Source organism: Salvelinus sp. IW2-2015, linkage group LG2, assembly GCF_002910315.2.
Source record: "Salvelinus sp. IW2-2015 linkage group LG2, ASM291031v2, whole genome shotgun sequence".
Taxonomy (NCBI): Eukaryota; Metazoa; Chordata; class Actinopteri; order Salmoniformes; family Salmonidae; genus Salvelinus; species Salvelinus sp. IW2-2015.
This window is the reverse complement of record NC_036839.1, coordinates 6,233,811-6,249,687: the sequence shown is the minus strand read 5'-3', so window position 1 is coordinate 6,249,687 and position 15,877 is coordinate 6,233,811. Positions and strand designations below refer to the sequence as shown.

At 41.1% G+C, this 15,877-nt stretch overlaps 1 protein-coding gene across 1 annotated transcript in view; it reads right to left on the bottom strand.

Moving 5' to 3' along the window:
- LOC111972087 (ly6/PLAUR domain-containing protein 1-like) overlaps window positions 1-12,912 on the bottom strand; it is a 57,482-nt gene extending 44,570 nt beyond the window's left edge. The window contains exons 1-2 of the mRNA XM_023998932.2: window positions 12,694-12,912; window positions 4,781-4,915 (exon numbers count right to left, since the gene is read on the bottom strand). Of these exons, the coding sequence (XP_023854700.1) occupies window positions 4,781-4,915; window positions 12,694-12,742 (184 nt within the window). The 5' untranslated portion in view covers window positions 12,743-12,912. The remainder of the gene's footprint in view (window positions 1-4,780; window positions 4,916-12,693) is intronic.
- Between the last annotated feature and the right edge of the window lie 2,965 nt (window positions 12,913-15,877).

The window sequence follows — 15,877 nt, the reverse complement described above, 5'->3', positions numbered from 1 at the left end:
TCTCCTGCATGTCTCACTCACTGTGAGTTCTGTGCCTGACGTGCTAAGAGCCCTATACCCTTCCTGCATTCGTCGCCCAGCCTGGTGGTCCTGGTGCCTTCTTCCCAGGAGCTAGGCTCCTGTGTGTCTCTCTCATTCCAGTTGAAGGAATCCAGGGCACGAAGCTCCAGTGGTGATTCCAATGGCACGAAGCTCAGCGATGATCCATGGCAAAGAAAGCCTCCAGCAATGATCCATGGCACGAATGCCTTCCACGTATGATCCATCGCGCGAAGCCCTCCAGTGCTGATGCCATGTGCACGAAGCCGTCCAATATGATAGCATGCACGAAGCCTCCACGATGATGATCCATGCACGAAGCCATCCTTGGTGATATCCATGGGCACGAAGCCTCCAGTAATCCATGGCAACAAAGCTCCAGTGATATCCATGCACAACGCCTCCAGTGAGGATCCATGGCACGAACCTCCAGTGAGGATCATGGCACGAACCTCCAGTGACGGATCCATGGCACGAAACATCCATGAGAGTATGGCACGAGGCCCCCAACGAGAGGACGTCAGTCCGGAGCTCCATCGCACGCCCTCTAGTTCGGCGCCTCCAGCGACGCCCTCTAGTCCGGAGCCTCCAGCGACGCCCTCTAGTCCGGAGCATGCCAGAGTCTCCTCCTGTCCGGAGCAGCCAGAGTCTCCCTCCTTCCGGAGCAGCCAGAGTCTCCCTCCTTCCGGAGTTCTAGTTTGTTCTTGTTTGTATTTCTATGTGTTTTGGCCTGGTGTGGTTCCCAATCAGAGGCAGCTGTCTATCGTTGTCTCTGATGAAACCATACTTAGGTAGCGTCCCACCTGTGTTTGTGGGTGGTGTTTTCTGTTTGTGTGTGTATACCTTTACAGACTGTTCGTTCGTTCTCTCTCTTGTTGTATTTTGTTCATTCAGTGTTCAGTTATTTATATTCATTAAAATGAACACTTTCCATGCTCACCTTGTCTTCTCCTTCTTCCCACGAATCGCTACACCACCCCGTGCTTCACGGTAGGATGGTCTTTGGCTTGCAAGCCTCCCCCTTTTCCTCCAAACATAACTATTGTTATTATGGCCAACAGTTCTATTTTTGTTTTAATCAAGCCAGAGGACATTTAATCAGACCAGAGGTGGCAGCATCAATCTATTGTTTGTGGGGTGCTTCGCTGCAGGAGGGACTGGTGCACTTCACAAAATAGATAGCATCATGAGAAGGAAATTATGTGGATATATTGAAGCAACATCTCAAGACATCAGATTAGGAAGAAGTTAAAGCTTGGTCACAAATGGGTCTTCCAAATGGACAATGACCCCAAGCATACTTCCAAAGTTGTGGCAAAATGGCTTAAGGACAACAATGTCAAGGTATTGGAGTGGCCATCACAAAGCCCTGACCTCAATCCTATAGAACATGTGTGGGCTGAACTGAAAAAGCGTGTGCGAGCAAGGAGGCCTACAAACCTGACTCAGTTACACCAGTTCTGTCAGAAGAAATGGGCCAAAATTCACCCAACTTATTGTGGGAAGCTTGTGGAAGGCTACCCGAAACATTTGACCCAAGTCAAACAATGTAAAGGCATTGCAACCAAATACTAATTGAGTGGGTGTAAACTTCTGAACCATTGGGAATGTGATGAAATAAATAATTATCTCTACTATTATTATGACATTTCACATTCTTAAAACAAAGTGGTGATCCGACAGGGAKTTGTTACTAGGATTAAGTGTCAGAAATTGTGAAAAACTGAGTTTAAATGTATTTGGCTAAGGTGTATGTAAACTTCCGACTTCAACTGTATGGGYCCAGTAAGCTTTTTGGCCTATGTAGTGTAATGAAAGAGAATTGTATTTTTAGTTGTGATATTGCGTTAGAAGTTATTGATTATAAGCGGTAGCTTATGTCTGCAACTCACAGCAGATGTGCATCGAATGAATAGGCAAATGGGACACTGATGGATTGGAAGTAGAGTCCTTATGTAAGGTTAAATGTAAGTGCACTTCAGCTCACCCACGTTTTCAGTAGGCCTTCATGAAGAAATGACAGGCTAGGACCTATATGAACAACAACAGAAATACYCAGGCCTACTGTTTTTGGTGCACATCGGCCTTGGGCCCTTTTTCTCTTCTTTTTCTGTCCAATTCTTCTCTTCCATTWAGGTGGTTATGTGTAAAGCCCAATGTAGGATTTGAAAGTTATGGTTCATAGACTATGGACAATCAGGCTTATACATTGTGCATAATGAGTTGAAAATATAGCCCATTACAGCTGCAGCCATGTGATAAAATGAATTACTGACAGTAATTGTCACTATGGTATTCAGTCGCAACGCACTCGGCTGACAGCTTAGGGGACATTTTTTGAAATACAAGCTACTCCTGTAAACCAGTAATGGTATGAGGCAGCCAATATGATGGTTGATCGTTTAGACTAGACTATTGTTAGTACATGTAATATATACTTAACAAAAATATAAACGCAACAAGTAAAGTGTTGGTCCCATGTTTCATGAGCTGAAATAAAGCATCCCAGAAATGTTCCATACGCACAACTGGCTCTAACCAGAATAGAAAGAGGAGTGGCTCTAACCAGAATAGAAAGAGGAGTGGGAGGCCCCGGTGCACAACTGAGCGAGAGGACAAGTAGTAACCAAAAAAGTGGTAAACAAATCAAAATGTATTTTATATCTTCAAAGTAGCCACCCTTTGCCTTGATGACAGCTTTGCACAGTCTTGGCATTCTCTCAACCAGCCTCACGAGGTAGTCACCTGGAATGCATTTCAAATAACAGGTGTGCCTTGTTAAAAGTTCATTTGTGGAATGTATTTCCTTCTTGATGCGTTTGAGCCAATCAGTTGTGTTGTGACAAGTTAGGGGTGGTATACAGAAGATAGCCCTATTTGGTAAAAGACCAAGTCCATATTATGGCAAGAACAGCTCAAATGAGCAAAGAAAAAGTACAGTCCATCATTACCTTAAGACAAGAAGGTCAGTCAATATGAAACATTTCAAGAACTTTGAAAGTTTCTTCAAGTGCAGTCGCAATAACCATCAAGCGCTATGATGATGCTGGCTCTCATGAGGACTGCCACAGGAAAGGAAGACCCAGAGTTACCTCTGCTGCAAAGGATAAGTTCATTAGAGTTCCCAGCCTCAGAAATTGCAGCCCAAATAAATGCTTCACAGAGTTCAAGTAACAGACACATCTCAACATCAACTGTTTAGAGGAGACTGCGTGAATCAGGCCTTCATGGTCGAATTGCTGCAAAGAAACCACTACTAAAGGACACCAATAAGAAGAATAGACTTGCTTGGTCCAAGAAACATGAGCAARGGACATTGAAATCTGTCCTTTGGTCTGATGAGTCCAAATTTGAGATTTTGGTTCCAACCGCCGTGTCTTTGTGAAACGCAGAGTAGGTGAATGGATGATCTCCGCATGTGTGGTTCCCAACATGAAGCATGGAGGAGGAGGTGTGATGGTGTGGGGATGCTTTGCGTGTGACACTGTCTGTGATTTATTTTGAATTCAAGCTACAGTTAACCAGCACGCCTACCACAGTATTCTGCAGTGATACGCCATCCCATCTGGTTTGCGCTTAGTGGAACTATAATTTSTTTTTCAACAGGACAATGACCCAACACACCTCCAGGTTGTGTAAMGGGTACTTGACCAAGAAGGAGAGTGATGGAGTGCTTCATCAGATGACCTGGCCTCCAAAATCACCTGACCTCAACCCCATTGAGATGGTTTGGGATGAGTTGGACKGCAGASTGAAGGAAAAGCAGCCAACAAGTGCTCAGCATATGTGGGAACTCCTTCAAGACTGTTGAAAAAGCATTCCAGGTGAAACTGGTTGATTGAATGCCAAGAGTGTCCAAAGCTGTCATCAAGGCAAAGGGTTGCTACTTTGAAGAATCTAAAATGTAACATATATTTTGATATGTTTAGGTTACTACATGATTCCGTATGTGTTATTTCATTGTTTTTATGTCTTCACTATTATTCTAACAATGTAGAAAATAGTCAAGATAAAGAAAAACCCTTGAATGAGTAGGTGTGACCAAACTTTTCACTGGTGCTGTATATGTAACAAAAAAACAGTAACAAAAAAAATGTAAAAACGAAGTTACTTTTGTCCTCTAAAGAAGGGGGGTGCACTGCAGGCATTTTGCCTGTCATCAGAACTATTGACTAAACATGGGCTAATTCAAGCTGTGCTGATCCAAGATCTGTGAAGTCAGCAAACTATAGAAATTTAGCAGGCTATCTTACAGCTCAGGTGGATGTTGTTTCCACATCATTTCCAAAGAATTCTATGTGATTAAGTTGAATGAACGTGGAAAACTGACTGGATTTTCTAAAAGTAATCAACATAAGGGAATTTAGTCATTTTTTCACCCAATTGTTAACCTATATTCAATGACAGGGTGARATTTTTGGTTGAACTCATGTTAGTTGACATCTCAACCAATGTAACTCAAAARTAGACGTTTAACTGATGTCTTTGCCCAGTGGGGAAAGTCCTTCGTGTTCATTTGAATGCATTCAGGTGTTTTTCAAATTCACAGAGCGAATCTCCAAGCATTTATGTTTTATGTTTGTACATGTTGCAGATAGAAGGCACCTTGTGGAAAGATCTCAACACAATCGTCAAGACCAAACAACCAAAACACACCTTTCTTGGCTAGATTGGCCTACTGTGTGCTTCTCACAGAGTAGAAGGGTTTAAGTCAAGTAAGTTCATATCATATGTGGCTTACCGTCTTCCTTCACTAGTACCTCCTTCTGACACATGTCTTGCACGTTGACAGTGCAGTTGACGATGAACTCGGGTGTGGAGCAGTCATTGTGAGTGACCTCTTCACACTGATAACACTGGATCTGCAGTGCCAGCCCTGCAACATACGTGAGAAACACAGGTTTCCATTGCAAATCTGTTCCTAATTGAAATACCTGTCAGTTTTTTTTTTAAGAACTCAAAATTCATTACAATACAATACAAAAGTATAAAGTGAGACATTAGTATACCCATAGACAACGAAATATACTGTGCAAACAACACATACAGTAAGGCATGGTATGGRAAAACTATGAAACAGTTCACAAATATCTGTGCAGACATGTCCAAACTATTTAACTCATGTGGGTCTCAGCCTTATTTTTCACTACTTCTGCAACTATAGTCCAATCCTGCACTTTGGCACATTTCACCTTTTTTCCTCTGAAAATATTTTGATATCGGCTAATATGACAAGATTCCTGTTACAACTGCAGCTGCAATTACTGTGGTTAAGTCATACAGTATAATCATAAAATATGTTTTGTAATTCACAAAAACCCTATAACTTGACATCAGCAGACATGAAACATTCACCTGATGCATTGTGCATGTTGGAGAGTGTGCTCCCCTGACAGACCATCAGATATTAGAACATTTTCCTTAACAGGCCATTGTGTCCGCAAAGAATTCACGCGAGCATCAGAAAGCCCTGTCGGACCTTATTCAACTTGAAAATGGACCTGAAAYAATCTAAATGTAGCGTATTCACCTAAATGTAGCTTATTCACCTTATTTACCAACTATGACCACAGCAAGCAYCTTCATCCAGCTACAGTTGAGTAGTGACTGGGTCTCAAATGAAAATGTAAAGAGAACAAGTTGACTGCACAATGAGCACTGCTKKATCATCCAGTGTGCAACAGTATGCCCRATCCAAATGTCACTCATTTTCTGGAGTTCTGCTTTGGTAAACACACATCTTAAACTGTTAATAAGGGCAGACAGTTGGGAAATTGCCARGTCAGGGTACATGGGCGTTTTTTTCCAGGTACCCAGGGGAAAGTTACACTAATTCAGTCAAACCAGGTTTCAGGGATACATCAAAAACGACATTCTTGGCAGGCAGAGAGAGACATTTGATATGCAGCAAAAGAGAGTTCTATTACCATTAAACTCCCTCTATTACGTGAGCAAAAACAAATTATGTTGATGTCATTCAATGTGAAGCAATAGAATGAGACTACCAAACATAATATATTCCCAGTGCATAATTTGTAAATCGGGAGGTGCCGGGGCAAAATGTAAAGCACGATAGTGTTGTGAAATAGGGAGCTCTGAGGTACCGGGAACGCATGAGAAAAAAAATCACCTTTATAGTAAAGCATTGCATATCATTGCATTTGCGTAATGACATAGAGCAGTAGAGTAGAGGCGCTTACTGAAGTTGCACACATGGAGAACATTTTTAGTGACCATGGGTTTGGGGAAAATGTGGCCTTTCATAAATGCATTTCATGCATTTCTACATAATTTTACATGACTGGAGACGTTGGCATAATCTTTTTTAATGACTTGTTCAAAACATGGGAACTCGTAATTGGGAAATCTCCGACTTCTGACTTTAGTGCATTCAAGACAACTGAGAACTCTGGGGGAAAAAGTCATTTTGAAGGGGTCATCCAACACGGAATTCCAAGTCGGGAGCTCAGGCCTCTTTCTAGAGCTCCGACTTTCTAACATGAAGATCACTGACGTCATGATTCAACCTCGTTTTTTCCAGAGTTCCCAGTTGTCATGAAAGCACCATAATACCACACAAATTATGTAAATGACAAGCTACTTGACACTGACACACTGAGATCAATAAAAACGGCCTTGTGTTGAATCCATCAATAGCCTAGGCCTAGGTGTGTGCAGACACATATTGTAGCCTACAATATCAGGAGGAAATTATAGTCCTAAAAATGCTTTCCAGCTTTACTGACTCACTCAATGATGCGCAGCTCACTCGCTGGTGATGGCCGATGTGCTCGTGCTAAAAGCCTCTCTCTCTCTCTCTCTCTCTCTCTCTCATTTTACTTTATAAAACAATAGGCCTATTTGAAAGTTGATCAAATATTTTGGTAGCCTACAGCAGACAGATTAGAGACTTCTCTTTTCAGCAGGAGCCATTTGCTTTCCAACCTGTGTTTTCCAGCGACTGTATTTGAAATATTGCTAAAGGCCTGTATGCATGCTGTTTGTTCACTGACAGATTTGCCGCGCGTTCCCGACTGTAGACTATGCCTTGTTATTGGGGTACAAGGCTATGTGGAGTTTTGTGAGAGTTGCCAGATTGGAGAATAAATACAGGTGTTTCTGTTATTTTTTTGTGGTGATTTTAGCCTTCTAAATGAGATAATTGTTTTTATATAAACTTTTGCCAAGTCAGTAACCACACTCACGAGAACACAGACATTGTTGCAATGTGATGGAACCGCCCTCCAAGGCGAGTGCATAAATGAATGGTATCAACATTTACATTAGACCAGAAAGCATGGAGTGGTGGCTACACATTGAAATGGTTTAGAACCACAAGACCAAAAAATGGTAAGACTCAAACTCTCGTGTGAAGAAGATAAAGACTACATTGCAACATTCAGTCTGCAGCTGTTTAAGTAGTTTAGTCTCGTAAACTCGACCCAAAGACCACCGCATGTGTACCTCTGATGTACCCAGTCTAACGAACACTCAAAGACCAAAAAGCCTCCTACAACTGAGGACATGTGACCTCTGCTGGACAACCAGAGACTTACATCAAACTACTCGCCATAGACGGACGGGAGATTTCAACAGAGAGACGACAAAGACATACAAGCGTAAATATGTGTTGCATTTCTAAATCTGAATGAGCGGTTGTTAGGGTGCTAAATATCCATATTTATGATGAGCGTATTTCCCACATGTATGTACAATAAGCCCACTCTCTATCTCTCCCTCTCTTTCTTTTCCCATCCCTTTCATTGTGTAACAAGCTGTCATATCGGGTTTGTCCACTAGGGACTTTTCATTGCATTATGTTAGTAATCAATTCAACTTATGTGTGTTTGTGTTTATGTATTTCTGTGTGATTATTTGGTTAGTTAGTAAATAAATAATTAAGCCAATTTGTGTATCGCTGAATCATCATTTAGACTAGGGTTCGTGCAGATATCCAAGAATTTTGTGACGTTCAGAATGAGACTGATATGAATAATGATTAATGGATGACTAGTATGATAACGATATATTCTGATATATTCCTGGGTTAATTCGGGAAATGGTAACTCATTAAGCAAACGTTTTCCATGGTGCCCCAAGTTACTAATGAGTTAATTGTTACGTGATTAATTTAATCATGTAATAATTTAACATAGTTAATAGATTTCATAAAATAGCCGTCATCACATTAATGGTAGTCACATCACAGCAGAAGCCATTCGGCTARGGGTTTCACAGCCCTATAATAATGATACAAGTTCTATCAGCTTAAAAAGGGTTTATTTAAAAACTATGGGGTATAAGATGTTGAGAAAAGTGGAGAATCTTAAATAAATTAAATGCCCTAACCTCTGGGGTATAACATTTGGGTAAAGTGGTATAGGAGAGTCTGACATATAACCCCTAACTTGAGTTCAGTCTTTGCCAATGAGAACCAAGAGGGCCATAGTTTCATCCGTCATGACTCGATTCTAGGCCATAAGGCCTCGATTCTAGGCCATAAGAAATGCTTCATCCATCTCATTAGATCAGGACAGGATGGATCAACAGTGATTCATATTACTGGTTTGCATCCTAAAAAATGGATAGTTGTGTTTTTCTGCATAACACACTTACATTATTTGTCTACTCATAGGATGTGGATCATTGTCAGGTTATTAGATGAGAAGCTTCAGAAACAAAATAACACCATGGATGTTAACACTTTCAACAGGAAGTTTGCAAATGTGTATCATGACTTTGTTTTGGGTCCACACTGGTAAGTTAACTCATGTAAATGTCTAGTCACAGAGYATTTTCTTCTGAATAAACGGTCAGGGCATAACACTTTCCATTCCGCTTCAGGCAACTTTGATGTAAGGCTTGATCACACCTGTAGTGACYACTTCTATCCGTCACGCCCATTGTTGCTTATCCATTGTTCACTGGATATATCAATGTAATTACACCCAACACAATGTTGAAAAACAGAATGCTTCCCACCACTAGATCACTTAACTAGACGTGAGCTGGACGTGAGCCCAACGCTGCCAACAATATAGCAGAATAAACTGCAACAGGGACTCTAACCAGTGCTCATACATGGCAAAGTGAGCTCTAACAGCCATTGACATGAAAGCCTAGTAGGCCTCTGGGCAGAGGCAGTAGGCCTACAATGCTGGCATATGCCTTGTTACAATAGCCTAAGTATATAACATGATTGACATGACCGTAATAATCATCATGAAACGGCCTTGGAAGTGCCATTAGTGTAAGCAAACATAATTCATTATTTTACATTAACCTGTTTAACTGCATTGATATGGCTTAATTGATCATTGTCCAGACTCGTTATAATTGCAAATACCATGCAGTTGCACCAGGGGAATTTAAACCAAACAGATTTTTGCAGGTCTTCTGTTTCCCCACATTTAATGATTAATTAATTTCCCATAATGGAAATGTATCCCGTTTCCCCAATCAAATACCTTCCTCAATACCACAAAAAAACGGACAAATACAGCTACAGTATAACCCCAATTTGGCAACCCTCATAAATCCGACATAGCACCAGTGTCCAAAAGTATTAAGAAAAAACAAGCAGAGAAAACAGCATTGGCATGAATAATAAATTAAAAAACGTAAGGATACTATTTTATTATAAGTATTTCGGTGACAACCTGGTTGATTAACAATATTGGGTTGTTAACACGTTTTTTTWATATAAATAAATGTGGGACACAAAAAACCCATTGCAGAACACCATTGCCCAAAACGCATTGCTCCAATAACCTTCAAAAGATTTTTCCAAAGTTTGCCCCCCAAAAACGCATTTTCCTATGAATGAAGTCGCACAAAAATGTGTGTATTTTCCAACAAATTAAGTCTAACAGAAATGTGTGTATTTTCACATGAATTAAGCGACACAAAACCACATAAAAAGGCACAACATCTGCTGAAATACTTTCTGTACATATTTTAATGAATTGAGTGTGAGATTGTGTTGTTCTATAAGGAAATAAATAATGACGTGCAACGCTGGAGAGTTGCCGGCTCATTCATGTTTATCAGAGCAGAGCAAGGGAGAGAGATCATAGAACGTGAATCTCGTTTCAGTTCTGAGAGACACAGACGCGCTTCTCACACAGCCACGGCCATGCGTTGGTCTCAAACATACAGTGCATTCGTAAAGTATTCAGACACCTTGACTTTTCCAGATTTTGTTACGTTACAGCCTTATTCTAAAATTGATTAAATTATTGTATTTCCTCGTCAATCTACACACAATACCCCATAATGACAAAGTGAAAACAGATTTTTATACATTTTTGCAAATTTATTTCAAATAAAAAACTGAAATACCTTATTTACATAAGTATTCAGACCCTTTGCTATGAGACTCGAAATTGAGCTCAGGTGCATCCTGTTTCCAATGATCATCCTTAAGATGTTTCTACAACTTGATTGGAGTCCACCTGTGGTAAATTCAAATAATTGGACATGATTTGGAACGGCACATACCTGACTATATAAGGTCCCACAGTTGACAGTGCATGTCAGAGCAAAAACCAAGCAATGAGGTAAAAGGAATTGTCCACAGAGCCCCGAGACAGGATTGTGTCGAGGCACAGATCTGAGGAAGGGTACCAAAAAATTTCTGCAGCATTGAAGTGCCCCAAAGAAAACAGTGGCCTCCATCATTCTTAAATGGAGGAAGTTTAGAACCACCAAGACTCTTCCTAGAGCTGGCCGCCCAGTCAAACTGAGAAATTGTGGGAGAAGGGCCTTGGTCAGGGAGGTGACCAAGAACCCGATGGTCACTTTGACAGAGCTCCCTCCATAGTTCCTATGTGGAGATGGGAAAACCTTCTAGAAGGACAACCATCTCTGCAGTACTCCACCAATCAGGCCTTTATGGTAGAGGGGCCAGACGGAAGCCACTCCTCAGTATAAGGCACATAACAGCCACTTGGWGTTTGCCAAAAGGCATCTAAAGACCCTCAGACCATGAGAAACAAGATTATCTGGTCTGATGAAATCAAGATTGAACTCTTTGGCCTGAATGCCAAGTGTCACGTCTGGAGGAAACCTGGCACCATCCCTATGGTGAAGCATAGGGGTGGTAGCATCATGCTGTGGGGATGTTTTTCAGAGGCAGGGAATGGGAGACTAGTCAGGATCGAGGGAAAGATGAACGGAGCAAAGTAAAGAGAGATCCTTGATGAAAAGCATTCCGGACCTCAGACTGGGGTGAAGGTTCACCTTCCAACTGGACAACAACCCTAAGCACACAGCCAAGACAACGCAGAAGTGGCTTCGGGACAAGTCTCTGAATATCCTTGAGTGGCCCAGCCAGAGCCCGGACTTGAACCCGATAAGAACATCTCTGGAGATAACTGAAAATAGCTGTGCAGTGACGCTCCCCATCCAACCTCACAGAGCTTGAGAGGATCGGCAGAGAAGAATGGGAGTAACTCCCCTAATACTGGTGTGCCAAGCTTGTAGCGTCATACACAAGAAGACTCGATGCTGCAATTGCTGCCAAAGGTGCTTCAAGAAACTAGTCTGAATACTTATGTAAATGTGATATTTTCGTTTTTCCCCCCCAGTTTTTTTTCTTCAAAAATTTCGAAAAACCTGTTTTTGCTTTGTCATGGAGTATTGTGTGTAAACTGACGAGGGAAAAAAACAATTTAATCAATTTTAGAATAAGGCTGTAACATAACAAAATGTGGAAAAAGTAAAGGGGTCTGAATACTTTCCGAATGCACAGTATGTTTGATACCAAGGCATGGCCGTGGCTGTGTGAGAAGCGCGTCTGTGTCTCTCAGAACTGAAACGAGATTCAAGTTCTATACTTTCCCGAATGCACTGTAGGTTACAATGTTGCGCAAACCTTAAGAGCAGCCGGCCCAACACGAATCAACTCCGGGTCTTTAGGATACCTAATTGAGAGGCAACTCAAATTAACTTTGTTCGCTTTTATTATATATGCACATGTATATATTTTTTATGATTATTTTTCATGCCATGAGAGGTACTGGATCCGACCAAATAGGTCCCGGAACGAAACAGTCCAAAAAGGAGAGATGCCGGATCCTGTTCCAGCAGCATCTGGCATAAATTAAGCAAATTAAGTATTATCAAACGGGTAAGTGTAGTAGGCTACAAGGGATGTGTGATAATMTAGGCATCAATACGCACTAACGGGTACCGGTTGCATACACTCCTTTGTCAAAATTGTTTCGAATAGTGTTTCCATCTGTAAGCAGGCTTGTCTCATTCTCTTGACATCCACACACTGGTGTAAAGATAATAATTTTGCGTTCCCACGTCAACAGTGCCAAACCGTGCGTAAAGACGCAGTAGGAAATATCACAGAGAAGTAAAAACTACCGAAAATGTTATCAACTTTCCCCCCCCCTTTCAAAATAACCAAATTGCTTGCGCAGCAGGGTAACCTACTGGCCATCAATGACCCACCTTGAGCTTATCTTCCTCTCCAAATATTGTTAGAGCGTTAAAACAATTAGTAAAACAAAACACGTTATTAATACTATCCCTACTCCATTTAGACTCATATCCTCTGGTATTACACATAATTTAGGTAGACTATCCATTGCATTCCAAAACGGCTTGCAGCGTTACGGTTAACAAATCCCGTGGGTAACATACCTGCTTTGAGGATAAACCAGAACAAAGTTGTGTAAGTAAGCAGCTGCATTCTTTCGATGGTGTCGCTTGGGAAGGGCACATTAGACCTGGTGATGTTGCGAGTAGTGCACTGTCCATTTATGGATCCGACGACCGTCCATGGTAGCCTCCTAAACGTTCAGTGCTGCGTACCTCTGATTCGACAGTGAGAGCAGCCACTGCACTTGCCAGAGATAACTGGGAGGGGAGTGGCGGTCGCAAGTGTACAGTGTGATATGATTATGTGTTTAATCCAAAAATTGTATGATTTTAATCAAATTTCTAGTGCTTTAAAGTAATCTATATCCAGGGGCAGACTGTGACAAAAATTCAGCCCTGGCATTTTAGTCACATCAGCGTGACACATTTCAATTTCTCTATTCTGACTGAGTGACTGACAGAGAGTCAGAACAGGTATCACTCTCTTTGATGATTGCATTTGTGACTCACAACCTGGATTTGGTCTTATGTAGCAAAATGTGAAATTGTGTTTTTTTTTTTACATTGGATTAAAGTAGAGACTCAGAGCTACAAAATTGTATATCATACACTGCATTTGAGAAACAATGGAAAATAATTCCGCTTTGAAAGTTGATCAACTTGTAAACTCACTATTGAGAAAATAGCCTTTTAATGTTTTGGTATCTAGTGAAGAGCTCTTCTTTGTCTACACCCATTCAGTACCTTAAGCTTTAGCCCCACCCATCTCGTTTCGCTCTCGGAGCGTACACTTGATGCTCTGGCCCGATGATTTGTTTACCTCTGGATAACATGAAAACAGCCTAACCAGCTCAGCTGGCAACAATTTCATTACGCTTTTTTTGCAGATGTTTACTGACACCGGCCATATTCAACCGGTGTTGTACGCARGTCACGTAATGTTAGCTAACGAGCCAGCCAGCTAAAGTTAGCTAGTTAAACAACAATGAACAAAGTTCCAACACTGCCTATCATAAGGCGCTAACTAAAAAAGAAAKCGGCTCTTGGAAACAAATCATAACGTCAGCTAGGGAGCCAGCCAGCTAACGTTAGCTAGCTAGCTAGCAATACACTTTAGCTTGAAATGAAACCACTTTCTGTCAAAATTATAAACACAACATATCTTAAAATGTAGCTAGCGTAGCTAACGCTAGACTATCTTACCTGTATACTGTACATCAACATGCATCATGGACGCGTCTCCCTGTCAGGAATGCCATACCACGGTTGTCCTTAGTTTGAAGATATAATCCAGAGACAGGTGTTTTCGCCATCTCTTTAGCTATCATACTCTAATTCCACTGATTTCAAAACTTGATCCTCCAGAAAGTGGAGATCCACACTTATGCAGCTCCACTACACAATATATTTAAAAAAGCCCCATTCTACATGATTACCAACACAGACTGACAAGCTCAAATAGACATACGTCTTCAATATGGCAGACCAATCCGAACTCCTCTCTCAGCATGTACAGCCCACTTATTATCTCAGCCAATCATGGCTAGTGGGAAGGTTGCTCACTTTTTCTGTGGCTTAACCAAGAAGGCTCGTGATGTAACAATGTTATTCGTATTTACAGATGGTGTACAAGTTTGTTATTAAGGCACATGAAAGTTCACGTTAGAGAAGGCATTTTGATAAAAATATATTTTTTATGTTCAAACGGCTCTCCTGTGAAGTCGTGACTTGCGACATACGCCTAGTTTCCTGAATCGGGTCACATTTGACTTTGAATGTGAATTTGCTCAGCCAATCAGAAAACCGGACTGGCACATCTTGGTAGGGGGGCCGGCCGTTGACCGCTGGTCAGCAAAATGCTCAATATAGATTATTATGACAACAGAGAAATTGCGCAAAAGTAATTTCAAAAAATGGCCTATGGGCTGCCGGACATGTCTTTAATTTTTATTTATTTATAGAGATTTTGTTTTTTTACCAGCCCACCCCAATTGAAAGATGGTCCGGCCCTTCAGGTATTTTCTAGATTTGCCAGTCTGCCCATGTCTATAGCTATTTTGTATGCCTTATCAGTATTCATGCATATGAACACAATGAGATATGCTTTTCCATTATGATTGCATGGTTGTGTTGATTTTTTTGTGTAACATTTCTAATGTTGATTCAGGCGTTAAATTCACTCTGTAACAGTGGTGTAAAAAGCACCCCAGTGTTGGTGTTGATAACCAGAGTTATTGTTTTACACTGTGGAGAGTAAAACAGTCCCAACCAAAACCACACCCATCATTATCATACAGTGCCTTGCAAAAGTATTCATCCCCCTTGGTGTTTTTCCTATTTTGTTGCATTTCAACCTGTAATTTGAATGGATCTTTATTTGGATTTCATGTAATGGACATACACAAAATAGTCCAAATTGGGGAAGTGAAATGAAAAAAATTACTTCTTTCAATAAAAAAATAATAAATAAAAACGAGAAAGTGCAAATGTTTTCACCCCCTTTGCTATGAAGACCCTAAATAAGATCTGGTGCAACCAATTACCTCCAGAAGTCACATAATTAGTTAAATCAAGTCCAGTTGTGTGCAATCTAAGTGTCACATGATCTGTCACATAATATCAGTATATACACACCTGTTCTGAAAGGCCCCAGAGTCTGCAACACCAATAAGCAAGGGGCACCAAAGTTGTGGAGAAGTGCAGATCAGGGTTGAGTTATAAAAAATAAAATAAAAATCTGAACATCCCACAGAGCACCATTGAGATCAAAGATAACCCTGAAGGAGCTGCAACGCTCCACATTGGAGATTGGAGTATCTGTCCATAGGACCACTTGAAGCCCTACACTCCACAGAGCTGGGCTTTACGTAAGAGTGGCCAGAAAAAAGCCATTGCTTAAAGAAAAAAATAAGCAAAAACGTTTGGTGTTCGCCAAAAGGCATGTGGGAGACTCCCCAAACATATGGAAGAATGTACTCTGGTCAGATGAGACAAAAATTGAGCTTTTTGGCTATCAAGGAAAACGCTATGTCTGGCGCAAACCCAACACCTCTCACCACCCCGAGAATATCATCCCCACAGTGAAGCATGGTGGTAGCAGCATCATGCTGTGGGGATGTTTTTCTTTGTCAGGGACTGGGAAACTGGTCAGAATTGAAGGAATGATGGATGGTGCTAAATACAGGGAAATTCTTGAGGGAAACCTGTTTCAGTCTTCCAGAGATTT